The following is a 26,324-nucleotide window of genomic DNA, read 5'->3' as shown; positions in this document are numbered from 1 at the left end:
TGAAGATGGATTTAAACCATAATACTATAAGAAAAAAAAATTATATAAAACACACCACAATTTAAGTTATTTTCACTGAGAATAATAATGAAATGTCTAAAATACACGTAATCTTTTTTTTTAGCAAACTATACATAAAAATTTCACAATTATACGCAATATTTGTTTGTTTAGGACATGGTAATTAGAAACAAAAAAAAAAGACTTTAAAGAAACAGTGGGAAAGAAAAAAAGGAAAAAAGATATTGACGGTAATTAGAAGAAACCGGGCGTTGGAAAATAAAAGGAAATAAGATTGACGGTACACGCAAGGTAACACGTGTAGGTTTATAATTGGTTGAGAGAAGACGACAGACAAATACATACACATATATGCGGGTAACACCACACCACACATCGTCGCCACTTCATCACCACCACTCCCAAATCTCCCCTTCGCCTGGCTATAAATATTTCTCTGCTTTACAAATTTACAATCATCTTCTCTTCCTTTTTCGTTTCTTCTGAATCGAAAGCTCTTAACCTGTAATAACCAACAATGGCCGCCACAACTGAGAACCTCCCTCAACTCAAATCCGCCGTCGATGGCCTTAAAGATATGAGGTTCGTGTTCGGATTCGATTATTTAAGCCTCGTTTCTTCCTAAATCTGATGGATCTTTTATTATAGTTTGAGAATTCTAGATCTGGATGATCGTGTGGATTTTTTTTTGGACTGTTCTGATTGTTTCCTTACCTCCTTTGTTTCAGTGAGAATGAGAAGAGCGGATTCATCAGCCTCGTCTCTCGCTACCTCAGGTTCGTCTTTCTTTTTCATCGTTTCCAATTTTGAATTTGTGGATTCGTTCTCTTGAATTTGTTAAGATCCTAAACAAACAAATATTGCGTAGTTGAGCTTATTATTGATTCTATGATATATATGCTTTTAATCTGAACGTTTATTAGACGTTGGTTCGATCGGATCTGATCTGGATATTAGATCTGGGGTGTTGTCGTCGTTTTACGTTATAACAGTAGACTAAAAATTAGTTCCTCCATCACTGATTATTTATTTATTTTTTTTTTTCTTGCAGCGGTGAGGCACAGCACATTGAGTGGAGTAAGATCCAGACACCTACTGATGAAGTCGTTGTTCCTTACGACAAAATGGTTCCCGTCTCTGAAGGTTTGAGTCAAACCTTCTCTTCACTGATGATGATACAAACTTTTTTCTTGTTTCAATACGGTTACAGGTTTCTCTCACTGTGATGCTAAAACTATGTTTAAATTTTAAATTGATGTAGATGTTTCCGAGACCAAGAATCTGCTGGACAAACTTGTTGTGTTAAAGCTTAATGGAGGTCTTGGAACAACTATGGGATGCACTGGCCCCAAGTAAGCCTTTTTTTTTTCTTTGTCTGTTTTAATTCTTAATTTTCAATCTACATGTGTCTGTTTGAGATGTCAAGTTCATTGTTTGCCTTTCTCTTTAAGCGTACGTTTCCTAGTCAGGAGATCTATATGCCATGTCATCCTTGTCTTCTTGTTGAATGTTGTCTTGTTCTATATAGTTTATAAATTGCTTTCATCGCTAGTGGATGTAACGCCCAAATTGAAGCTACCGAACAATACATTGTGATATATATTTTTTTTTTTTTTGCATAGCAGTCATTTGCTAGTAGTCAGTCCAAGATTCAGTAAGTAAAGAATACTTTGCCTTGTTTCTGTGCAGGTCGGTTATCGAAGTTCGTGATGGTTTGACATTTCTTGATCTGATTGTTATCCAGATTGAGGTTTGTCATTATTTATTTATTTACTCTGCCCTACTGCCTCCATAATCTTTGCTAACCTTAATGCCCAATATATTGCTCACTCACAGAATCTCAACAACAAGTATGGCAGCAAGGTTCCTTTGGTTCTTATGAACTCGTTTAATACACATGATGACACACAAAAGGTACTTCTTTCTTTCTCTAGGGATCACATTTCTTCGCTTCTTTATTTATGCTCTTCTCTTTGGCTGACTGTTTTTGTCATATTCAGATTGTGGAAAAGTACACCAACTCAAATGTTGACATTCACACTTTTAACCAGGTTTGTGATGTGGATGCATATCAAAATTAGCAAATGAAATTCTCATTTGTATGTAAAAAACTGACATCAGTCTGTAACTACTAACGTTTACTTTGATATTTCAGAGCAAATATCCCCGTATTGTGGCAGATGAGTTTGTGCCATGGCCCAGCAAGGGAAAGACCGACAAGGATGGCTGGTATGATTCCATTTTGTTACGAACTCATAACTATTGAAATCTGTCATTCTGCAGTTTAGATAACGAACAGCAACTAGAAACAGTATTCATGTTTACTTAAATCTTAATACTTTAAATGGCTATTGTTTGATCGTGTTCATATTAAATCGCATTTTTATCTTTTTATGCAAGCTAGAACTGGTTAATTACCTACGTGCTCTCTGAGATCTGTCCATGATTGCAGAGATCAAGAAGTTGTGAATTTTCTAACATTTTACAGTATATTGAATTCTATTAGAGAATTTGACATGTTCTCAATTAGCATAAATTTTATCTGTTTTCTGGTTGACCATATGCTGTAGTCGTTCTAGATTTTATATTTTTTTTTGCCTTTATATGCGTTTTCATATGGAGATTACGTTTGCATTTAGAGAATATCTTCTGTTGTTTATTGGATCGCCTACTAATAAATTATCTTTGTGAAGGTATCCTCCCGGTCATGGTGATGTATTCCCAGCCCTCATGAACAGTGGAAAGCTCGATACGTTCTTATCACAGGTTCTTTCTTTAGTGCAGTAAACTACTGTTTTTACCCCAGCACTGAAGATTGACGTCTATGTTTATTGAAATTTTTGTCTTCTGGGTCTCTCAGGGTAAAGAATATGTGTTTGTTGCCAATTCAGACAACTTGGGTGCAATCGTTGACTTAAGTATGTCTTCTTTGTAGTTTCTTCGTTCTTGTATACACAGAGTTATATGGTTAATCAGAAATTTTACATGAAATTCCCATACTAACTGTCTTGTTTACCGTGTCTAATTGCTGTAGCAATCCTGAAGCATTTGATCCAGAACAAGAACGAATACTGTATGGAGGTTACACCCAAAACCTTAGCTGACGTAAAGGGAGGAACTCTCATTTCTTATGAAGGAAAAGTCCAGGTAAGTTCGTAATTATCTCATCTCTTGTTTAGATGTACCTTTTCTTAAGCATGGTTTATTCAAAAATTGCTACTCAGATTTGGTTTTTCTCTAATACACCCAAAAAAACGAAACTTCTAAACCTCCTTTTAACTCATGATGTTCTCACTGCTACCATTTTCTTGTGCTACTAAGGAACATAAGTATTTTTCTGACCTCTAAAATCGACTTTTTGGTTTATCTCAGCTTCTGGAGATTGCTCAGGTTCCTGATGAACATGTAAGTCTATACTTCTTTTTTTACTTCCTGTTACCGTTTGGATTTCAATTTCTTTAGAGATTGTTTGAAACTCTTTAAGCATATTGATTAGAGATTTAGGAAAGTTGGTATAAACGAGCTTGGTTTAGAGAATCTTTCTTGGAAGCTTTGCAAAGCCATTTCTCCCTTTTCTTTGTGCTTTAGATTGTTCTTATGAAGGGAATATAGTAAATGCCATATTTATTGAATATACAATAGAATGTGAAACCTGTAGACTTTTGTTTGTGCCGTCTTTTTGTTTGCTCCCACTTGTAACATCTGCTTAAAAGAGTTATTGCACTTTTTTTTTGATCCTTGTGGTAGGTCAATGAGTTCAAATCAATTGAGAAGTTCAAGATATTCAACACAAACAACCTGTAAGTAGATCACATCTCTGATGATATTAAAACAATATAAACTTATTTGTACACACTAACTGTGTAAGCATACAGATGGATTAATTTGAAGGCCATCAAAAAGCTTGTGGAAGCTGATGCGCTTAAAATGGAGATCATTCCAAACCCAAAGGTTCCTGCATGCCCTAATGCACAGTTTTATATATTTGCATATTTCATTATTATCTAATCGAGGAAAGACTGCAACTTCTATGCAGGAAGTTGATGGCGTCAAAGTTCTTCAACTGGAAACTGCAGTTGGTGCTGCGATAAGGGTAACATGCCTGTCCTAGTGGCACATTTCGAAATATAGAATGCAAACTGTAATCTTTTCTCAACTCCTTTTTTTCTTCTTTGTTTTTTAAAATGTGATTCTGTTTGAAAACAGTTCTTTGACAACGCCATCGGTGCTAATGTACCTCGCTCACGGTTCTTGCCAGTGAAGGCAAGTTCAGACTTGCTGCTCGTCCAGGTAAACTCTATCCACCACCATATCAACAGAGCAACACAGATATCTGTTGAAACATTTGACTAATGATTTAAGTTCTCATACTTCCACAGTCTGATCTCTACACCTTAGTTGATGGCTTTGTCATCCGAAACAAAGCTAGAACTAACCCCTCAAACCCATCAATTGAATTGGGACCGGAGTTCAAGAAGGTAATAAAAGAAGAAAATTATATCCTGACCAAGTCCCATTTGCTTTCTTAAACATCGTATCATGACTTCTGAGCCTCACATAGTGTATCTTTCTAACAGGTGGCCAATTTCTTGAGCCGATTCAAGTCCATCCCTAGTATAGTCGAGCTCGACAGCCTTAAGGTTTCTGGTGATGTTTGGTTTGGCTCATCTGTTGTTCTCAAGGTATATCTACATTATATACATGCAATTTGTTTTCATTAGATTCCGAAGTGGGTACTAAGAATGGTTTTTTTTTGGGTTTAAAGGGCAAGGTGACTGTAACGCCAAAATCTGGCGTGAAACTCGAAATTCCGGACGGGGCGGTGATCCAGAACAAGGTAAGCTTTATTGTTTGGCTCTGATGAAATATAGGAACCGAATGGTACAGTTCGATTAGGTCATTTGTTTTGGTCTGGTTGTCAGTTTGGTTTTATTGGTTTCTAGGAACAGAATAATTTAGCTTGGCACGGTTATGATTTTGGTTCGGTTTCCTAGCATTTTTTAAAAAAAAATTAGAGGTTTCTCAGAGATACTCCGGAAATTAAACCTAGGATTGATTTAGAGGTTTCATCTGGATTGATTAAGTGACATTTCACATCTTTTAGTTTAAACCTAAATTATTTTTGAAGATCAGAGACTAATAACACCATGTGTCTTTTGTACAGAACATCAATGGTCCGGAGGATCTCTGAATAAGACAAATTTCAAGTCTTCTTCCTTCTCTCATGGAAGACACAACATCTCGAAAAGATACTCTTTAAATTGGTGTGAAAATATTACAGTGCCACAGCAAAGTTTATGAAGAAAGAATAAAACAATGTTTCCTTTTTGCAGCTGAGCAAAGTCTTTTCCCACTACGGAGTACGGACTTTATAGTATTAAATTTTGCTCTTTGAATTTTCCCTAAAAAAAACATAGCAATTAAGTATTGATTATATATTTTGGTTTCTATCCTCGATCATTCTTCTTTTTGATAACCCACTCCTCTATGCTTAAAAAATATTCCCTACGTATAATAAATGATGATTTTTTAGTATTTTTTTTTATATCACAAAAAATTGATTTTCTGTATATTTTTATTAATTAATGCTAAGAAATTATAAATTTCAAGAATCATTAAATGAAGATTTAAAAGTTTGATGAAATACTATTGGTTAATAATTATAAAATATTTTATTATAAATATATAATACACTTATTGCTAAACATTAAATATTTTTCTTAATTTATGTAAAAATCCTAAAACATCATCTATTGTGATACAGAAGGAATAGTTTATTACATTTAAGTATCAGATAGTTCTCATTTGCTAATTTCTAATCAACTTATGTAGTTACTAGTATTTTTTTGACTGCATTTCACTTTTAGTTACAACTTATGTAGTTACTAGTATTTTTTTGACTGCATTTCACTTTTAGTTAGAATAATCGCAAATTCAAATGACAAAGTAGAAATGATTCATCACCAAGATTTATTATCGGGAAAAATGCCATAAAAATCCTCAACTTTCAAATTTGGGACGAAAAAAGCATGAACTTTGGAGATGTCGTTTCAATCCCAAGGGATCTGAATTTAATTATCAACTTCTTAATTCTTCATTTTATAAAAAAATCTAAATTTAGATCCCCCTTGCTCAATTTTCGTTTTATGATTGAAAGTAGCAAGCATACCCTTCTTGATTTTTGAAGTATGGCCCTGCTCATTTGACCCAAAACGGAGTATCCGGGGAAGCCTTTCAAGAAGCTCTGAATCTAGTGGGACAGTCGGCGGCCTCCCCACTTGACCAATTTGAGATTGTCCCATTGATTTTCAGTCCTTTGCCCTACCAACTGAGCTATACGTTTGTTAATTGTTATATTTCCAGCCAACCCAGGTTGATAAACCTTGGGAATCTTACCAGCCAACCCAGGTCTTACCAGCTATCCCTCTCCTGACAGTCGAACATATGTAGTTATATATATTACTATATATAATGTAATACAATAAAGACTCATATTCCCCAAAAAGTGGATCCCGCTCTAATAGCCCTAAATAAATTAATTATCACTTAAGAGTCGTGTGAGATGAAAGTCTCATGCACGGTTTTGAATGAGGGAAAGGCCGCTATATTTCGATTCATCCTATTTTTCCAAGGGTTTCATAATTGGACATTGTTTAGTTTGACTTTTTGATAAAATAGTAAAGTTTTGTTGACTTGACCATTTCAAACACGTTGTTAAGTTTCCGTTAACAGAGTTAATTTTCCGTTAACAATCTCCGTTTAATCAAAGACAAGATATATAAAGTTTGTTTTTTAATATTAGTTGAAAGTATGATGTGGTCCAGTGGTTAATGTGAGAGTTTGGTTTTCCACTGCCGCGGGCCCAGACACTGTTTGGGGCAAAGCTTTTTTTGTTTTTTAAATAAAATAAAAGATATCACGTAGATTCGAACTCGAGACCTCTAGGCAACAAACATATCAAAGCGTAACCAACTACACTTAACTATATTTATTAACCACTAGTGAAACACAGATTCTTATATCTGGTATTATATGTGGCGGATGTCGAGATCTAACAGAAGTTGAAAAAACACATATAATACACGATATAAAAATCTGTGTTTCAATAATGGTTGATAAATTTATCGAGTATAGTTGGTTAAGCTTTATTGTTAATGGCTTTGAGGTCTCGAGTTCGAAGCTACGTGATATCTTTTATTTTATTTAAAAGACAAAAAAACTTTCGTCCAGATCGAGTCGAACCCGCGGCAGGTGAAAACAAAACTCTCACACCAACCACTGGACCACATCATGCTTTCAACAAACATTAGAAAACAAAGTTTATATATCTTGTCTTTGATTAAACGGAGATTGTTAACGGAAACTTAACGACGTGCTTGAAATGGCCAGGTCAACGAAACTTTACTATTTTATCAAAAAATCAAACTAAACTTTGGGATTAAAACGACATCTCCAAAGTTCATGCTTTTTTGTTCCAAATTTGAAAGTTGGCCATTTTTATGGCATTTTTCTTATTTCTTATCTTGTGCTCCTCTGTCAAATTATTTTGTAAGATTCTTATGTCTTCTAAATTTATGACAGATCAGTATGTAATAAATACGAAGTCCATTTTTCGTATTTTGATTGTGAGTTTTAGAATATATATATGGGATATTTTTCAAACAATAATAACATGTATTATTGTATTCAATCTAAAGGGTTACTGGTTTGAGAGTTGAATAGAGTTTTAAACACTTTAAATGTTATGTAGAGTTTGTTATTATTAGATCAAGATTTTGTTAAACTTTACTAAACTTTAGTATTATTAGTTTATGATTTGCAAAAAGTCATTTAAAATCTTAACAAATTTGAGTTATTGGATTCAGATTTTTATAAAGTCGTTAAAAGTTTTGTGTTATTCAACTAAAACAAAAGAATCTAGGATTGTTAATGAATTCAATTATTATATTATTGGCTTATGATTTTATACTATTTTTCACAAAATAAAGTCATGGAAAGTATCACAAAAATACAGAGATTGTTTGCAACATTTTACAAGATTTTAGAAACTAATCAACAAAACTATAGAAAACTCTCTAATAATCCTTAAAAGTCTTTCACTTATTTATTTTTGATGATTTTGTTGAAGTCTTCAAAATTCTTTATAAATTAGAATCCAATAACATCCCTAATATTTCAATTGATTTGAGTTTTTATGATTTTGATGATTTTATAGAAATTGATATTATTTACTATAAAATTCTTTCAAATCATACTTAAAACCATCAGATTTGGATTTTTGTATTTTTAACTAAACAAATCTTCTCCAATCCTAGAGAGTACTTAAAATTCATTAAAATCCAAATCTAAATCGACAAACAATTTTAAATAACAATAGAATTTAAATTAGATTTTTAAATCACCAGTTTAATAACAAAAGGATACGTGTATCAAATCAAATAACGATGGAGAACCACATACGCGCATAGTAAGATATATGCAATTATGCAAACACACGTGTATTAGTTTTAATGGTAATAATCTAAGATGATTTCCTGTTTCTCGTTTTATACATGTCACGATCTAATTGCATTAACTGCAGTTACTTGAAAAAAGTAGAAATTAAAATATATACTGTGTCATTTGGCATGTTACGCGTCCAATTTATTACTGTGATGATCTAACATATCTTAAGAGATAAGCTCTTCTTTTTCTTCAAATCTGAAACTCGTAATTGCATTTCCTTCTTAATTTGTTTGACTAGTCTGGAAGTCTTTGTTTCCTTTTGATCAGTATAATAAATATATATATTGATAAGTTGCTTGACCAGCGATATCATCAATAAAAGATTTTTACATTACCAAGCCATCTCTAGCTCGAATCAAACAGATCAGGTCAGTTTTCTCCTTATGACTCTTTTCTTTTCTTTCATTTTCCTGGATCTTATTAAAAAAACGTTGACGACGAATCGATCGCTACTGCTACCTTGTTTTGAGGGACTGAAAGTTTCAAATGATGTCCCAAATATTAGATATGTCACTATCGCACATATATGATCATATATTAGTTTATCATGTTGTTTCTAAAGTACTCTTTCCAATATTCCCTCCTATCTCTTACGCACAGGTCACTAAATGATGTTGTTTCTAGTCGCTGTTGTCGGTTTTATAGCCTTTAATGTCTACAAGTCCATAAAGGCTCCCCCGCCAATTCCGTTGCCAGAGAATGTTTCTGAGATATCTCCAAGAGTCAAGCTCAATGATGGCAGATATCTAGCGTACAAAGAATTAGGTATTCCAAAAGACGAAGCCAAAAATAAAATAATCATTCTCCACGGATATGGAAGTTCCAAGTTAGTCGATTTAAAAATCACACAGGTATTCTAAATTAGAGGATTATATTGCAAACTCATTGATTAATTGTTTCATTTATCATTAATAATGCTGCTCTGGCTTTCAGGAAATGATCGACGAATACAAGATATACTTCTTGCTGTTCGATAGAGCTGGCTATGGAGAAAGCGATCCTCATCCATCAAGAACACTAAAAACGGATACATACGATATTGAAGAACTTGCTGATAAATTGCAAATCGGTCCAAAGTTCCATGTCTTAGGAATGTCACTCGGCGCTTATCCAGTTTACGGCTGTCTCAAGTACATTCCTCATAGGTATCTATCGTGCCACGTACATATTCCGTATATACAAATAAATTAAAGATTATAATGTATAATCTATACTTAAGTGAATGTCTCTAACAATATATTGATGTGTGTATTATATTATAGATTAAGTGGAGCAACGTTGGTGGTTCCGCTACTGAATTTTTGGTGGCATTGTCTGCCTCTAAACTTGTCGATGTCGGCGTTCCAGAAACTGCCAATTCCAAACCAATTGACACTTGGCGTCGCACACTACTTTCCATGGTTGTTTTATTGGTGGATGACTCAGAAGTGGTTCTCACCATTTAGTGAGGATCCTAGAGAAACTATGACCGAGCGCGATATAGAGCTCGCGGATAAGCATACAAAACACGCTTATATCAAGGTACCTTGATCTAAATAAATTATGTAGTTAATTAATTAACCTTATGTTATTTGTAACGTTGATGTGTAGTTTAAAACTAAATTTCTAATATAATGAACTCGATGATATTTTTTAATGGAAAAAACACTCATGAAAGCGATTGATTTATGCGATTCAGGAGTCCGCTCTACGTCAAGGTGAATATGTGAGCATGCAACGAGACATCATTGCGGGTTACGAAGATTGGGAGTTTGATCCAACCGAACTGAGCAATCCATTTTCAGATGACAACAAAGGGTCAGTTCACATTTGGTGTGCACTCGAAGACAAACAAATATCGCATGAGGTTTTACTCTTCTTATGTGATAAGCTTCCATGGATTAAGCTTCATGAAGTCCCTAATGCCGGACATCTTATTATTCATGAGAAGCAGCATTTTGAAGACATAATTAAAGCCGCTTGTAGTTGAATGTGAAAAGATAAAAAATCTTAATATTTTGTGTTTGGAATGGATTTAATAAAATATATGTTTTGATGTCATGATTTTTACGACTTAAATCCCAATTTTATATCGAAGTGGTTTTTCTAATGATTATTATCTAGAGTTAGTTTCAGTAAAAAAAAAATATATACTTTAGCTGGCGATACAATCATGGTTGGCAAATTTATAACCGTGCAATATAGGTCTTCATGAGTCATTTTTGTTGAAAAATGCTTCCACCGTATGTGACACAAACACTTGGATTTAAATTAACAAAGCAATTTCTTTAAAAATTCACGAAGGATAAGTTTGTTTGTCTTTCTTTCTTAGTGATCTAAAATCTGTAATAAATCCAAAAATACAATTTAATAGGCAATATAAATGAAGGGAGTTACATAATTGATAATGAATGCAAAAGGACAACAAATTCAATAAAAGTAATGCAAAATAAGTTATCAAGATTCAAGACATGTTTTTACCAAAAAAAAAAAAAAAAGATTCAAGACATGTGTAACAAAGAGAAAAAGAATAAAGACAATTGTAATCAAAGAGCGGATTCCTGAACCGGAAAAACCAAGCGCAATTATATTAGAGTTGGATGGTATCCTTGTTATCGTTTAATGGTATCCTAACAAAATCTGTTGTATGCCTTGTTAAAAAAAAAAACAAAGATACCACCATTACACCACATTAGCTAGCCATCTCTTATTCATTAGGTTGGTCTTTCTCTCCATTTCTCTCTAGACAGTTATCTGAGTTTCTTTCTTCTTTCGTTTTCTTTAAAGAAGTTCTTTTAATTTTTGGGTTCCTAGATTTGCAAATCGATGACGATGGCCAGTGGCGGATCCAGAACCAAAACTTATATGGGGCACAAATCATTTATTATTAATAATATTAAATATATAAAATAAATATTAAATATAATAATTTAAATTTTAAATTTATTTTGTTTTTAAATATATTTAAATTGCATAGTAAATATATTTAGAATGAAATTATATCTAAAGATATATTATTTATACATATTTAAACTCTTTATATTTTTGTGAAATAGTTTAAACTCTTTGTATATAAGATAAATTACAAAAAGCAATAGTATGTTATACTAATTTACTAATTTTGTAATATTTTAACAAATATACAGTAGTAAAAGAAGGATAGTTGTTGAGAAAAAAGTAGAAAAATAAAATTTAATTGATTTTAAAAAAATAATAGGAAAACATTCGGTACTAAATAGGACAACATTGATCGTACGTTGGAAAGAAACACACAAAAAAAGCAACCAATAAGTTCAAAGAGTAGTTTCGAACTTGTTACCTAAGAAACTACATGGGGCACTTAACTACCAAATAAGCTATGAGAGATAATTAAACAACTGTAAATCAGAAATATTTTATTATTAGCATGGGGCACTTGCCCCACCCCATATGTACGTAGATCCGCCCCTGACGATGGCCACTCACTCCTTTTGATATTTATAGGCAATGAAATTTTTTACATGATGTCCCAAAAAATGATTTTGTTACTATCATCATATTATGTTTAACAGTTTAAGCATGTGTTTTTTTTTCTTTGGCAACAGTTTAAGCATGTTAATTATTCTCACAAGATAAATTAAAGTTTTTTGTGTAATGGTTATTGTCTATAGGCCCAATAATGTTGCTTCTACCTGTGATTGTGGGGTTGATAAGCTATTATGTCTACAAGTCCATAGTACCGCCACCACCGATTCCACTGCCGGAAAATGTATCCGAGATATCTCCAAGAATCAAGCTCAATGATGGTAGACATCTAGCCTACAAAGAATTAGGGTTTCCAAAGGACAAAGCCAAAAACAAAATAATCATCGTCCACGGATTTGGAAACTCCAAAGAGATCGATTTATATACCACACAGGTATAAACATCAGGATCGAATCAATGCATGGTTCCATTACATTATTTTTAGGTGGTTTCTTTTAATAATTGATAATGAGATTTTGCAACTACAAAACACTCCTCTGGCTTTCAGGAAATGATCGACGAATTCAAGGTATATTTTTTGTTCTTCGATAGAGCTGGTTATGGGGAGAGCGATCCTAATCCATCACGGACACTGAAAAGCGATACATACGATATCGAAGAACTTGCTGACAAATTGCAAATCGGTCCAAAGTTCCACGTTCTCGGCATGTCACTTGGAGCTTACCCTATTTACGGTTGCCTCAAATATATTCCTCATAGGTGATAAATAATATATAAATAGGGATATCTCTTATGAAAAATAATAATAGAAATAATAATCAATTTTTTTTATTTTCACTTTATACACACTTGACATTTACATCGTTTTATCCATTTCTTATAACATTTTCGGTTATAAATTACAAATATTAAAGTTTGATAGGAAAAAACACTTGGTGCTAATAGTTGGGATCAAATACACTACTTTTCTTCTTCTTGTTTCATTCCCATCGTTAAGTTACCAAAAGTGAGCTAGGTTATCTAAAGACTATATATAATGATTGTGGTAATTTGTGTTTATGTGAATGTTGTTTATATAGGCTAAGTGGAGCTTCGTTGGTGGTTCCGTTAGTGAACTTTTGGTGGAGCCGTGTGCCTCGAAACTTATTGAATGCCGCGATGAAGAAATTGCCAATTGGATTTCAGTTGACACTTGGAGTGGCACACTTCTGTCCATGGTTGTTATATTGGTGGATGACTCAGAAATGGTTCCCAAATAGTCGGAATCCCAAAGACACTATGACCGAGCGAGATTTAGAACTCGCAGAAATGCATACAAAACATTCCTATAAGGTACGCATATATATATATATATATAATGAATCTTATTTGACAAAAAAAAAACACTCATGCTCATGCATGAATGCTATTCGTAATAGGAATCTGCATTACGACAAGGTGAATTTGTGAGCACACAACGAGACATCATCGCGGGTTACGGGAAATGGGAATTCGATCCAACGGAATTGAGCAATCCGTTTTCGGACAGTAACAAAGGGTACTCGTTTCATATGTGGTGTGCACTCGAAGACAAACAAATTTCGCGAGATGTTTTACTCTATATATGCGATAAACTGCCATGGATAAAACTCCATGAGGTCCCTGATGGTGGACATTACATCATCCATGAGAAGCAGCATTTCGAAGCCATCATCAAAGCCGCTTGTAGTAATTAATGAACAAAAAAAAAAAACTTGTGTTTCGAATAAATTTGATAAAATTATGGGCATGCATATAAAATATGGTTTAAGTGGTATGTCTACATATGGATTTGTGGTTAAGCCGCTAAGTTGGAGGGTACTTTAGTCATTTCAAGCAAACCGACAAAACCGGTAAAAGCAATATGTTTTTGTTTTCCCACTAAAGAGAAACCAAAAAATCAAAATCTCTCTCTCTCTCTCTCTCTCTCTCTCTCTTTCAAGATTCAAACGCTTTGTTGTTGTTTGTACTTTCTCTCTCGCCGGAGAGATGCGACGGTTTCTTCTAGCTTTACTCTTTCTCGCACTATCCCCGCCGGCGATTTCTCATTACTCTTCTTCAACCTCTTCACCTTCTTCTTCCTCCGTCTCTTCGGACGCATCAGAATGGCGTCCAGCTCGAGCCACCTACTACGCGGCTTCGAATCCTAGGGACGCGGTGGGAGGTGCGTGTGGATACGGAGATCTCGTGAAATCTGGGTACGGTATGGCTACGGTTGGTCTGAGCGAGACTCTGTTTGAGCGTGGTCAGATCTGTGGTGCTTGTTACCAGCTCAGATGTGTTGATGATCTCCGTTGGTGTATCCCTGGTACTTCAATCATTGTCACCGCTACGAATTTTTGTGCTCCTAATTACGGATTTGATCCTGAAGGTGGTGGTCACTGTAATCCACCTAACAAACACTTCGTGCTTCCGATCGAAGCGTTTGAGAAGATCGCTATTTGGAAAGCTGGGAATATGCCGGTGCAGTATCGGAGGTGCGTTTTTTTGCCAAATTAGTTTCGCGTTTTGGGAGAAGTGCGTTTGCGTTGGTGGGAACGCGGTTCTGCTTTTTTCACGATTTAAATAATGTAGGCGATGATGATGCTTTTTTTTTTTTGCTTTTGTTGTGTGTTTTCTACCGTCTTCTTCGATATCCGTGTGCTTTATATGAGCTGGGGTTTGCCCTAAATTGATGTCTCGATTTAGCCATTTACTTTATTGCCCCTCATATAGTTCTATTTGATTTTGAGTAATGTAGTTGGTGTTTACAATAATTCAGGGAAGTAGAATTTGGATAGATTTTGGATTGGAGGATGGCAATGTTGTATGTAGTCTGAATAGTTTTGGCTCTCATTTCAAAAGCTAGGAAGGTTAGTCTGTATAATACAGGGGTATGTTTGTTTTAGACATTATCATCTTAGCAATGAGATGAGAAGAGAGGAAACCAAATGATTGGATACGTATTGGTTTTGTATATTACTTTTTAAGTTATGGCTTAACAAAACATGTAACCATTGTTGTTGGTTTTACAAAAACAGGATCAACTGCAGAAGGGAAGGGAGCATGCGGTTTACAGTTGATGGTGGGGGAATTTTCATCTCGGTTCTGATCACCAATGTTGCGGGATCCGGTGATATAGCTGCTGTGAAGATCAAAGGGTCAAGAACCGGGTGGTTACCTATGGGTCGGAATTGGGGACAGAATTGGCATATCAATGCTGATCTCAAGAACCAAGCTCTCTCTTTTGAGGTAACTTCTAGTGACAGGTCAACCGTGACAGCTTACAATGTCTCCCCTAAAAACTGGAATTATGGACAGACCTTCGAAGGGAAACAATTCGAGACTCCGTGAGACAGACACGGGCGGTTATCGAGAGATATCTCGAGATTTTTTTTTTCCCGGTCGGAATTTTTTTGATGGCAAGTATATCGATCTTGGTCTAAGGTTATCTTTAGGTTTGAAAAGGAAGAAACTTGGGTCAGTCTTTTTGCATTTCATAGTCTCTTTCTCCCACGCATAGGGTACAAATATCACCAATGAACAGTGATCATTCAAACATCACTATTGTATCTATATGTTTACATTACCAAGGAGCGAAAGCATCCTTTCAAATGCTTAAATCTAATGATGAGCATTGAGTCTTACAGTTTTCAATCAGAAACACTGGTGTATGTATTCCGATTTTGTAACAATAGCCCATGATCAGATATATAGATTGAAGGTAAAAACAGTTAAAAGAATGCAAAAAGAGTACTGTGATGTATAATCATAACAAGAAGAATCTGAATAACTAAAAGGTTATAACTTCCAAAGTCAAAAGATAGTAAACCTATTATAGCCAAGAATGTAAGTTCACTTACTTCCAATGTGAAGATCATTCAGGCCAAAAGGATCATCGTGTGTTGTAAAAATTCCTATCAACATCCCACTTCTCTTAAAACTCTACATGAGAGAACCCCCAAACAAAAAAACCAAAAAAGAAAAAACCGTGTCAAGAACTCATAAAGTTTGATGAGATTCAATAAGCAACGCATTGAGCATGACGTGAACAGCAGCATCATAAACCGCAGAGTCGTAATGCATTCCATCAAGTGTACATTGCGGTCCACAGTTCCATGTGAAGGACTGTATATCAAGCAAGATAAGTGGACCTCCCATTTGACGCAAGATCTTACTCTCCCCTAGTGATCTATCATACTCATGCCACACCGTATCACTCATCTTGTGCTTCTTCTCATCCGTATTCAGCATCCCATTGATCAAAACAGGCATCCCAATCCAGAACAGATGCATAGATCTACCAGAAACAGATCCGCCTCCTTCTTGCTCCTTAGGCCTCAAGGGCACCAGAGACTCCACATGACTACTCAACTGCTTCAACTGGGATCCGAAATCTGAAGCATTGTTGACATGAAGCATATGCCATAACCCACTTCCCATAATCACAACGTCTGGATACTTGTGACTCTTCTTATACGAAACCACAAGATCATCCAAATCTTTCTCGTAAGGAGCCCAAACGAAATCAAGCTTCATCCCAATCTCCTTAACCACAATGCTGTAATCACTATGCCTCTTAAAGAGATCATCTTTAACCGAACCCATGGTCTTCGAATCCGAACCCAAAACAAGACTCAACAAAGACAAAGCCACGAACCTCGCCTGAGAGTCACCAGCGACAACAACCCAAGATCCATTCAACAAATCAGAAACATCGAACCTATCCAATTTCTGAAACTCACAGCTCAAAACTTTCCTCGATTTCATCCAATCCCAATTCTTGTCGAAATAATCAAGCTTCGTTGAGCCGTTGTTACGCCTACGAACAGAGTCGGGGTTAGGTACAGGCTTAACATCCCAGACAATCTGATTCACCTCGTTGATACAAGAGATGCGATGATCGTAGACGACAACAGAAGAAACAGAGGCTACGATGTCGGAGACGGAAGGGAAATAAGGCGTGAGATGAACACAAACAGCGAGAGAAATAAACAAAGCGCCACTAAAGAAGAGCATCTTGTTCCTGCTTAGATGCCAACCTGCCATAACCATGGGAACGAAGAGGACGAAACAAGCTGCTAATACTCCGAAATGAATCGCTCCTAGCATCTCTCAGGTTTCGGATTCAGACACACATCTATCATCTAGAGTTCATCTAGACAAAAACCAATTTTTTTTTATCCAGATTCGAAAAAAGAACGAATCAAAACTTTTTTTTTTTTTGGTTTTCTAGTATAAATTTAAGAAGCTAGGGTTACGAAATTGGGTTGGTGAAGAGAACACATCAGATTGAAAACACAAAAATTGAAGGCGAAGATGAAAATTTGGTGAGATTGAAAGGAACAGAACAACCGTAGGCTTCTCTTCTTTGGTTCGATATTTTTTTTTTTTTTTTTTTTTTTTAATTTCCATATTTGATAGATCTCCATTATTAGATTTATTATGATGATGATCTCAGAACGACATAGTTCGGTTCACTTTAGCTTGAAAATGGAAAAAGGAAACTATTCTAACGTACGCTCACCGCTGGGTATCACGTGACCGCATTTTGATTTGGTTCATAAGTTTTTCGGCCCACTTAAAAGCCCATTTAGCTCACCGATTTTACATTTTTTTTTTTTGGTTACTTTCTCATTCTATAGTTGAGTAACAAATCAAAATATTAATGCCCTATCATATACACCCTAGCTTTTAAGGCAGGGTTAATAGGAGGACAAATCTATGATGTTATAATTAGTTTTATAGAGATGTGTGTGAACGTTGGCTAGGAAGAAATAAGTAAAGAACCAAAAGATGGATTCATGTGGGGGAAATGTGTAAAGAAGGGCTATATCATATATATATATATATATATATGTGTAGATATGTTTAATATATATATGTGTGTGCGTATTGTATGTATGTTATGTGTATACAATATGGTGAGGGTGATACATAATAGAAGAAAAGAGAATATGGAATTTGGAATAATGAGAGAAAAAAGGTTATGACGATGATGAGAAAGGCTGAGAAGTGATGCTCCCGGCGGGATGGCCCATCAATTGCTTCCAAGGATTTATTCACATGTTCACATCTGCTGGATCCCACATGATGATGAATTGATGATATAATAATATCCATCCCAATTCTCATATGCTTTTTCGTGTTTTTTTTTTTTCTTTGTTAGGTTCTGATCTACTTTCATTTGTCGAAATTTTTTAAGTTTTATAATCGCCGATACCATGTGAACATGTCCATAATAAGTTTTGGTCTTTCGGTCAATAGTTTTCAATATTAGATCAAATGATTTGGCGGACTAAAAAATGTGAAGAAATAAGTTTTTTAGCCACTCGTTTTTTCTTTCTTTTTTTTTTTTTGTGGTTTTGGATTCAATTTTTCTTCGAAGTTTCAATTTTTTTCCCTGGAAGTCTGGAACCACACATTCTTAAAGTAACAGCATATATGAATATGATATATAATATCCACCTAGTAAATAGAAGAATGCAATAAAATGGAGTTTCTCCTTTTAGTCGAGCAGAGCCATATAAACTGTATAAATGATAAATTACAACATTAAAGATCTTTATTTTTAAAATTAGATTCATGTACGGAGATCGGATGGCAATGTGAAAGAAGACAAATTAAAGGATTCGCATGCAAGTGGGTACAAAATGAATTCAAAGAGACAGTTATTTCAGTTAGAAGTGCCGTCAAAGAACAAAGACCCAAAAATAATAAAAAAAAGAGATTGCAACAGTTTTGGGTTAACCCAAGATTCGATCTCCCATGCAACCACTAAAATTCTGACACATGCACAAATATTCCAGACCGACCACTCTTGGAGAAGCATGGGATAATATGATTGAGGATCGCCACTTGATGAAGAAACACGGTTTGCCATTTAGGGCGGCAATTTTTTCATTAATTATTCCGGTTTAGTACATAATCTCAACTCGTGATCATGTTATTTGTTAGCACACCAAAAAAAATGATTAATTTTAAAAAATATAAACTAATTTTATAATAGTATTTGTTATATTGGGATAAGGACCTTCCCTTTATTCACTTTTGCCTCTCCTTTTTCATGTCTTCTGTCTTTTTTCCTCTTTATTATATAGTATATTAACCCCCCTTGCTCTCCAAACCCTCAACGAACACAAAACATTTCTATCGTCTTCTTCCTCTCGAGTCTCGATTATTTCTCTCTCTTTCTTTCTCCAAATTGATTCAAAAAACATCATTTCGAGAGATTATATATATACATGGCTCCTGTCTCGTTACCTCCAGGTTTCAGATTCCATCCAACGGACGAGGAACTAATTACTTACTATCTAAAAAGAAAGATCAACGGTCTAGAAATCGAACTTGAGGTTATCGCTGAAGTTGATCTCTACAAGTGTGAGCCATGGGACTTACCAGGTATTACTAATATTTTGATCTTTTTCATTTATGCGCATGAGTTACTAGCTATATAAATCTGTTTAAAGGATATATGGTTTATGATAAACATTACTCGATTATAGTTTAGTTTGAAATTCTCCAAATATTATTTGGATTAAAATCACAGTTTCTATGATAATAATTGTTATTTTATGGTCTAAAACTCAAGCAACAAAGAGAGCTAGGTTGAAGAAAAGAATAAGAATATAACATGTATGAAGAAACCCTATATATACTTTTATTTTCTACCTGGAAAATTCCACATGTTACAAGTATACAATAGTTCTTTATATAACTATTTTCTTATTTTGTTATTATTTCGACTGTTTTTTTGTTTTACATTAAATTCAATAACTGTATTTCTTTAATTCTTTTCAATGTATAATTGTAAACATGAATGCCACGAACTTTGTTGAGATATCCTTCAGGTTTGGATTATCTCATATATATTTATTGATAAATAACGTTGTTTATATAGTAATCGCTAATGAAGTATATATTAAATGATAGGTAAATCTTTGCTTCCGAGCAAAGACCAAGAATGGTACTTCTTCAGCCCACGTGACCGGAAGTATCCCAACGGTTCAAGGACAAACCGCGCAACCAAAGGCGGTTATTGGAAGGCCACTGGCAAAGACCGTCGGGTGAGTTGGAGAGATCGAGCAATTGGAACCAAGAAGACACTGGTTTATTACCGTGGGCGTGCGCCACACGGTATTAGAACCGGTTGGGTCATGCACGAATATCGACTCGATGAAACGGAATGCGAGCCTTCTGCGTATGGCATGCAGGTTCGTTGGCTAACTACAATTAATTCGACTAATAACTATTTCTATTGTATATATATTATTAAAAAATCTCGTCTAATCTTTATATTTCAGGATGCATATGCACTTTGTCGTGTGTTCAAAAAGATTGTTATTGAAGCTAAGCCAAGAGATCAGCATCGGTCATATGTCCACGCGATGTCGAATGTGAGTGGTAACTGCTCATCGAGTTTTGAAAATTGTTCGGATCTCGAAATCAGTTCAACTACTCATCAAGTTCAAAACACAATCCAACCGCGATTTGGCAACGAGCGTTTTAATTCCAACGCAATCAGCAACGATGACTGGTCACAATACTATGGTTCTTCTTATAGACCTTTCCCTACTCCATATAAGGTATAACTAATATACCAAAGTACAACTAACATTTCAAAGTTTTTTATATCCATCACCGTATAAAGTTTAATACAGCCAAACATATATTTTTAATCATGCATTTTCTATATGTTCATACAGGCTAATACAGAGATCGAATGCTCAATGTTACAACACAATATATCTCTACCACCGTTGCGTGTAGAGAATTCTGTGGTTAGTGATTGCGATTTCTTCACGAGTATGACTCAGAACAACGATCATGGCGTTTTGGATGATTTTACTTTCGCTGCAAGTAACTCCAACCACTATAATAGTGTTAATGATAAAGTGTTCCACGTTGGCAATTATGATGAACAACTAAGAACGTCTAATCATCATATTAACCAGGTATGTATATGAGACTATATATATGTAAAGTTACTTTCTGTCAATTTAAGCCTAACATATATTATTTATGCATTTTAAAAGGCCGGTTATATAGAAGAGCAGAAGATCATTTCGAGTTTGGATGATGCTGACCAAGATCTTGGATTTCATGGTGAGAATGATTTATAATTAGATTTAGAATATAATAAGATTGTATGTTGCTCTTTTTTTTTTATCTAACTATAATTACAAATTGTTAAATTTACGTACAGGGAACAATACCAGTGACAACATAGATATCGAAGATTTTTTCTCATTTGATATATATAACGAGGAAAACGTAACTAGAATAGAAGACAATGAGCATGTGAATACAAATGAAACCCTTGATTCACCAGGATTCGAGGTGGTTGAAGAGGAAACTCGATTTAACAACCAAATGCTCATCTCGACATATCAAACAACGAAAATACTATATCACCAAGTCGTACCATCTCACACGTTGAAAGTCCACGTCAATCACAATGTGGAAGAAAGAACATTGTTCATTGAAGAAGACAAAGATTCTTGGTTACAAAGAGCTGAGAAGATCACGAAGACAAAACTAACACTTTGTAGTTTAATGGCTCAGCAATACTACAAATTTCTTGCGATTTTTTTCTGATTATCTTATTTGAAAATTGTTGATTTATTTAATCCCTTTTGGATATAACAGGGCACTTACATATGTATGTATACTAATATTTTTACATTTAATTGTTGTATTTCTTACTATTTGCAAAATATTTCTTATACGTATATAACAACAACAAATTGGAATATTTCCCTTAAGAGTATATACTTTTTCAGTTGTTATTTCCCTCAAGATTTTGCATAGTTTACTTAAATAATATAGTTCTCGAACTTGACCTTTAGCTCCTCAACCAAAGTGACGTCGCATGGCTCACCAAACTTGGGCTTAAAGACGACGTTAATAACTAAGGGTAGAGCCACAGCGTAAAGATAGTTATTCTCAACTTCCACCCACTGGTCAACAATGGCTCGTTTCTCCAAAGTCTTGCCCAAGAGGTCCGTTCCTTGGTCCGCATACTTTGTCGCGTAGTACCTCACTATGGCTCGCGACTCTTGAAGTTGAAGCCAAAAATGGAACATATAAATACATATTTTTTTTACCATTAGTATAGGAAGTATATTTTTGAAAATTTGACAAAAATCAAATAAAAATAGAAAGATATGTTGTTGAGACAAAATCTAAACAAAAAAATCGTATACAGTTTAGACATATATTTTACCCATAAAAATTTCTCAAGAGTAAAATTTCGACTTAATGAGTACACATCTTAGTATACATGGTCATTTAACTTTAAAACAATAATAAATTTGAGAGTTTTATCTTACCAAAAAGCTTGAGATCTCCATCTTCAATAGCTGGAACTTGACCAAACGGCTAATAACAAGTATACAACGAAAGAACTACGTAATTAATAACACGTTTCTGTGATAATGATTAAAATATAATGCTAAAGTTATACCTGACGGAGAAGATGTTCTGTTTTTTTCTGCTCAAGTTGATCGAGATCGACATGAATCACTTCAAACTCGATGCCTTTCTCCAAAAAACAGAGCAATACTCTTTGTGGATTAGCTGCTTTTATCTGCCCATATAGTTTGACCACCATTTTCGTAAATATGTATAATTTTATACGTAATCTATTGATATATGATGATTATGGATGCGTGTATTTTATAGACCACAAATTATATATTTCAACATCCAAAGAATGAGTGGCTTTGCTTGTGGAGTAATCATCACCTTTATATTTCGAAATCCGATGGACCGGTAAGTAGGTGAGAAATGGAACGTGCTGTTTCTTTTCATGTCGTATCAAAAAATTGTGAATATAACATTTACTATATAGGCTAGGATGCAACTATAGACGAACCGAATTTTAACTAGAGTTAACTTTTAGCAAGAGTTTTACATCTATTTGTTTTTAATTTTGCTAAATCAGGTTTCTAACTACATCTGTATACAGTATATGTAAAATTTGTAGATACAAATACAAATGTATTTCTTTTCTACTGAGTCCAATTATGTCAAATATCATAAAAGAGAATGTCAGAACTCTATAATGCCATGTGAAAGTCTTCAACATAACAAAGACAACGTTTGAGTTATATTTTAGATACAAAAATCATGAAAAAATCTATATCTACGTATTGACAATAAGATCAACTTTAGTAATAAGTTGGACAAACCAAATCTCCATACACAAACGAGAGGCTTTCAATAAGTGGTGGATTAGTAGAGATGATCACAAAGCATCAGAAAAAAGAGAAAAAAAGCCACAAGACTACAATAATCAATAGTTTTTATTCACAAACCCAGTTCCAGGAACCATTTACAACCCATTTAACGAGGAGAACCAGAGTGTTTTTACATACATAGGTACCTTTGTATCGACAGTCATGTATTATATGTGCAAAGAGGGTTTAGTTTTAGACAGGGACACGCCTTCCACGGTAGCGATCCAGCAACTGAATCAATGACCAAAAAGTCAGTAAAAGTTGGGTTGGATAAGGAAGAAATATGTGTAAAATAAAATGAAAAAAACTGAGAGAGAAAGTGCAATGTACCGATCTGATGTAAGGTTGCTGCAAAAGCCAGCCCAATAGCGGTATCCTTTGAAGAAAGACCGCAAGTGTAGGCCAGAAACCACTTTAACATGACAGAAAAGACATCATCAGTAAGCAAATCAAAAACTAGTAATACCACGAGATATTGTTGTTGTTGAGAAGAAAACCAAACCTGAAGAGCACAAGGAACCCATATGATTCTAGAAGCAAACCGAAGATAGGCCATCCAAACACAACAAACAAGAAACCCAATCCAAATGATACAGTACCCTGTATGTATATCAACAAGTATAAAAGCAACAAGATCTATCAATAACTTCTCACGTAGTCATAGCTTAGTCTTTGCCTTGTGACCTCAGGAAAATCAGATTGGAAGCAAAAGGGGAAAATGAAAAGAACCTTAAGATTCTGCCTTTTAGTAAAGAATTGGATTGCTGGGTGGATTCCAATGGTTAGAGTAACACCAGCTAAGAAGAGGATCTGTTCAAATAGACCACAGAAACTTAAAAAAAAAAAAAAAAAAAAAGCTTGGTAAAATCAATCGTAAGAGAGAAACAAAGATGGTAACTTAAATACCTACATTCCCCATGGCGATGAGTCCCTTGTCAAACACAAAAATCACTCCCAGGAATGTAAAGAAGACACCAAATCCAGTCAAACCTAGCCCAATCTCTACCACCACCATATATCATCATCACCAAAATTTCAACAAACAGAATTCGAAATCAATGGATACAGAGTTCATTATTATTATTATTATCACATATATCCCAGTTCAAAGGAACTTACTTTTTAGGTCGTTCATCTCCAAGGAAGCCATTGTTACCGACGACGAATTGGACAATAAAAAAAAAAAAAACACGTAAGAAGACAAAATTCAAACAAATTTCAGATCTGAGAAAGTGTAATTTTTCTTTTTAAGAATAATCTCTGAAATCAATCAACCCAAGAGTTTGAATGATCATCATCTTCATCTCGTTGAAATTGGATCGTGGTGGAGTCAACAACTTACAGTAGAAGGAACCAAGCAACCGCGAGTCAAAAGCTTCGTCATCCATGATGGGTCTCTACGTCATCTTGACAGCTTCTTTACACAAACATACATATTTGAGATATTTCAAAAGAACCCCCCTCACTGTTATTTCTTACCGAATCTATCCCACAAGATTTCTTATCATAGTGTAAAGTTTGTAATAATTTCTATTTTAGAATAAACTATATATATTGACTAATTTATTTTGGTTATCAAATTATTTATTAAGAAATTAAAATGTTAAAAATTACATTACTTAAAAATTAAAAATTTTATTGAACCAACATAATTACATTATTACTTAACACTCAAATTTCTTTTATTAATCCAACCATGTAAAAGTATATTTAATATGTGTGTAAATTTTGTAATAATTTATTTATTTAGAATACTATATCTACAATTGATTTTCTCATTTTATTTTATTTTTTTATTGTTGAGTTAATATTAAGATATTTTTTTAAGTGTTAAATTACTTTACATAGAAAAAGATTGAATAAGTGATGCCAAACTTACAAACCAAAAACGATACAATGAATTGGATACCAAGCTCGGTTATTCTCTATTATATTGCAATTTAACACTCAAATTCTTTTACTAATCCAAGCATGTAAATGTATATTCAATTTGTGTGTAAATTTTGTAATAATTTCTTTTTTTAGAATATTATTATATATATAGTAATTGATTTTCTCATTTTCTTTTATTTTTTTATTGTTGAGTTAATATTAAGATATTTAAGTGTTAAATTACTTTACATAGAAAAAGATTGAACAAGTGATGCCAAACTTACCAACCAAAGACGATACAATGGATTGGACACCAAACTCGGTTATTCTCCATTATATTGCAATTTAACACTCAAATTTCTTTTACTAATTCAACCATGTAAATGTATATTTAACTTGTGTGTAAATTTTGTAATAAATTATTTTTTTAGAATATTATTATATATATAGTAATTGATTTTCTCATTTTGTTTTATTTTTTTATTGTTGAGTTAATATTAAGATATTTAAGTGTTAAATTACTTTACATAGAAAAAGATTGAACAAGTGATGCCAAACTTACGAACCAAAGACGATATACAATGGATTGGACACCAAGCTCGGTTATTCTCCATTATATGCAATTTAACACTCAAATTTCTTTTACCAATCCAACCATGTAAGAGTATATTTAATTTGTGTGTAAATTTTGTAATAATTTATTTTTTTAGAATATTATTATATATATAGTAATTGATTTTCTCATTTTCTTATTGTTGAGTTAATATTAAGATATTTAAGTGTTAAATTACTTTACATAGAAAAAGATTGAACAAGTAATGCCAAACTTACCAACCAAAGACGATACAATGGATTGGACACCAAGCTCGGTTATTCTCCATTATATTACAATTTAACACTCAAATTTCTTTTACTAATCCAACCATGTAAATGTATATTTTATTTATGTGTAAATTTTGTAATAATTTCGTTTTTAGAATATTATTATATATATAGTAATTGATTTTCTCATTTTCTTTTATTTTTTTATTGTTGAGTCAATATTAAGATATTTAAGTGTTAAATTACTTTACATAGAAAAAGATTGAACAAGTAATGCCAAACTTACCAACCAAAGACGATACAATGGATTGGACACCAAGTTCAGTTATTCTCCATTATATTGCAATTTAACACTCAAATTTCTTTTACTAATCAACCCATGTAAATGTATATTTAATTTATGTGTAAATTTTGTAATAATTT

The 26,324-nt window shown here is 33.8% G+C and overlaps 8 protein-coding genes across 10 annotated transcripts; 5 read left to right on the top strand and 3 right to left on the bottom strand.

The window, feature by feature from the left end:
• Window positions 1-289: 289 nt before the first annotated feature.
• LOC104784522 (UTP--glucose-1-phosphate uridylyltransferase 2) lies at window positions 290-5,473 on the top strand. Of its 2 annotated transcripts, none has more exons than XM_087512878.1 (20): window positions 290-603; window positions 750-797; window positions 1,073-1,164; window positions 1,283-1,373; window positions 1,711-1,771; window positions 1,858-1,935; window positions 2,022-2,072; window positions 2,177-2,250; window positions 2,715-2,787; window positions 2,882-2,939; window positions 3,056-3,168; window positions 3,394-3,426; window positions 3,769-3,821; window positions 3,897-3,972; window positions 4,058-4,114; window positions 4,228-4,311; window positions 4,401-4,499; window positions 4,599-4,703; window positions 4,787-4,858; window positions 5,186-5,473. In XM_087512878.1, exons 1-20 carry the CDS (start codon window positions 539-541, stop codon window positions 5,210-5,212), a joined length of 1,410 nt encoding a protein of 469 aa, XP_087369004.1. In that variant the 5' UTR covers window positions 290-538; the 3' UTR covers window positions 5,213-5,473. The 2 variants fall into 2 exon arrangements, with proteins under 2 accessions (XP_087369004.1, XP_087369022.1); XM_087512896.1 differs by having other exon boundaries at window positions 365-603; window positions 4,228-4,284.
• Window positions 5,474-7,998: 2,525 nt separating this feature from the next.
• On the top strand, window positions 7,999-10,566 carry LOC104784460 (uncharacterized). Its single transcript, XM_010509495.3, has 5 exons — window positions 7,999-8,894; window positions 9,127-9,377; window positions 9,460-9,671; window positions 9,789-10,047; window positions 10,205-10,566. The coding sequence occupies exons 2-5, from the start codon at window positions 9,135-9,137 to the stop codon at window positions 10,493-10,495; spliced, it is 1,005 nt and encodes a 334-aa protein (XP_010507797.2). The 5' UTR covers window positions 7,999-8,894; window positions 9,127-9,134; the 3' UTR covers window positions 10,496-10,566.
• Window positions 10,567-12,163: 1,597 nt separating this feature from the next.
• On the top strand, window positions 12,164-13,685 carry LOC104784368 (uncharacterized). Its single transcript, XM_010509430.3, has 4 exons — window positions 12,164-12,403; window positions 12,518-12,729; window positions 13,050-13,302; window positions 13,389-13,685. Exons 1-4 carry the CDS (start codon window positions 12,164-12,166, stop codon window positions 13,683-13,685), a joined length of 1,002 nt encoding a protein of 333 aa, XP_010507732.2.
• Window positions 13,686-13,866: 181 nt separating this feature from the next.
• LOC104784268 (expansin-A13) lies at window positions 13,867-15,631 on the top strand. 2 transcript variants are annotated; one of them, XM_087512779.1, is made up of 2 exons: window positions 13,867-14,465; window positions 15,009-15,631. In XM_087512779.1, exons 1-2 carry the CDS (start codon window positions 13,978-13,980, stop codon window positions 15,319-15,321), a joined length of 801 nt encoding a protein of 266 aa, XP_087368905.1. In that variant the 5' UTR covers window positions 13,867-13,977; the 3' UTR covers window positions 15,322-15,631. The 2 variants fall into 2 exon arrangements, 1 of the variants encoding a protein (XP_087368905.1); XR_015598118.1 differs by having other exon boundaries at window positions 13,878-14,558.
• A 79-nt stretch (window positions 15,632-15,710) lies between these two features.
• Window positions 15,711-17,079, bottom strand: LOC104784177 (protein ALTERED XYLOGLUCAN 9). Its single transcript, XM_010509264.3, has one exon. It carries the CDS (start codon window positions 17,077-17,079, stop codon window positions 15,970-15,972), a length of 1,110 nt encoding a protein of 369 aa, XP_010507566.2. The 3' UTR covers window positions 15,711-15,969.
• A 1,825-nt stretch (window positions 17,080-18,904) lies between these two features.
• LOC104783722 (NAC domain-containing protein 45) lies at window positions 18,905-22,025 on the top strand. The gene is made up of 6 exons (XM_010508858.2): window positions 18,905-19,368; window positions 19,900-20,180; window positions 20,271-20,552; window positions 20,673-20,921; window positions 21,003-21,072; window positions 21,173-22,025. Exons 1-6 carry the CDS (start codon window positions 19,212-19,214, stop codon window positions 21,562-21,564), a joined length of 1,431 nt encoding a protein of 476 aa, XP_010507160.2. The 5' UTR covers window positions 18,905-19,211; the 3' UTR covers window positions 21,565-22,025.
• Window positions 21,420-22,717, bottom strand: LOC104783792 (glutathione S-transferase F11). The gene is made up of 3 exons (XM_010508921.3): window positions 22,433-22,717; window positions 22,299-22,347; window positions 21,420-22,024 (listed from the first exon to the last, which is right to left on the bottom strand). Exons 1-3 carry the CDS (start codon window positions 22,577-22,579, stop codon window positions 21,783-21,785), a joined length of 438 nt encoding a protein of 145 aa, XP_010507223.2. The 5' UTR covers window positions 22,580-22,717; the 3' UTR covers window positions 21,420-21,782.
• A 538-nt stretch (window positions 22,718-23,255) lies between these two features.
• On the bottom strand, window positions 23,256-24,671 carry LOC104784036 (Got1/Sft2-like vescicle transport protein family). Its single transcript, XM_010509136.3, has 6 exons — window positions 24,327-24,671; window positions 24,118-24,209; window positions 23,937-24,017; window positions 23,710-23,807; window positions 23,538-23,619; window positions 23,256-23,438 (listed from the first exon to the last, which is right to left on the bottom strand). Exons 1-6 carry the CDS (start codon window positions 24,355-24,357, stop codon window positions 23,400-23,402), a joined length of 423 nt encoding a protein of 140 aa, XP_010507438.1. The 5' UTR covers window positions 24,358-24,671; the 3' UTR covers window positions 23,256-23,399.
• Window positions 24,672-26,324: the final 1,653 nt, after the last annotated feature.

This window comes from Camelina sativa, chromosome 1 (genome assembly GCF_030686135.1).
Source record: "Camelina sativa cultivar CO46 ecotype springtype chromosome 1, ASM3068613v1".
NCBI classification, from domain to species: Eukaryota; Viridiplantae; Streptophyta; class Magnoliopsida; order Brassicales; family Brassicaceae; genus Camelina; species Camelina sativa.
Note: the sequence above shows the minus strand (reverse complement) of the source record. Positions and strands in the feature narration are given on the sequence as shown.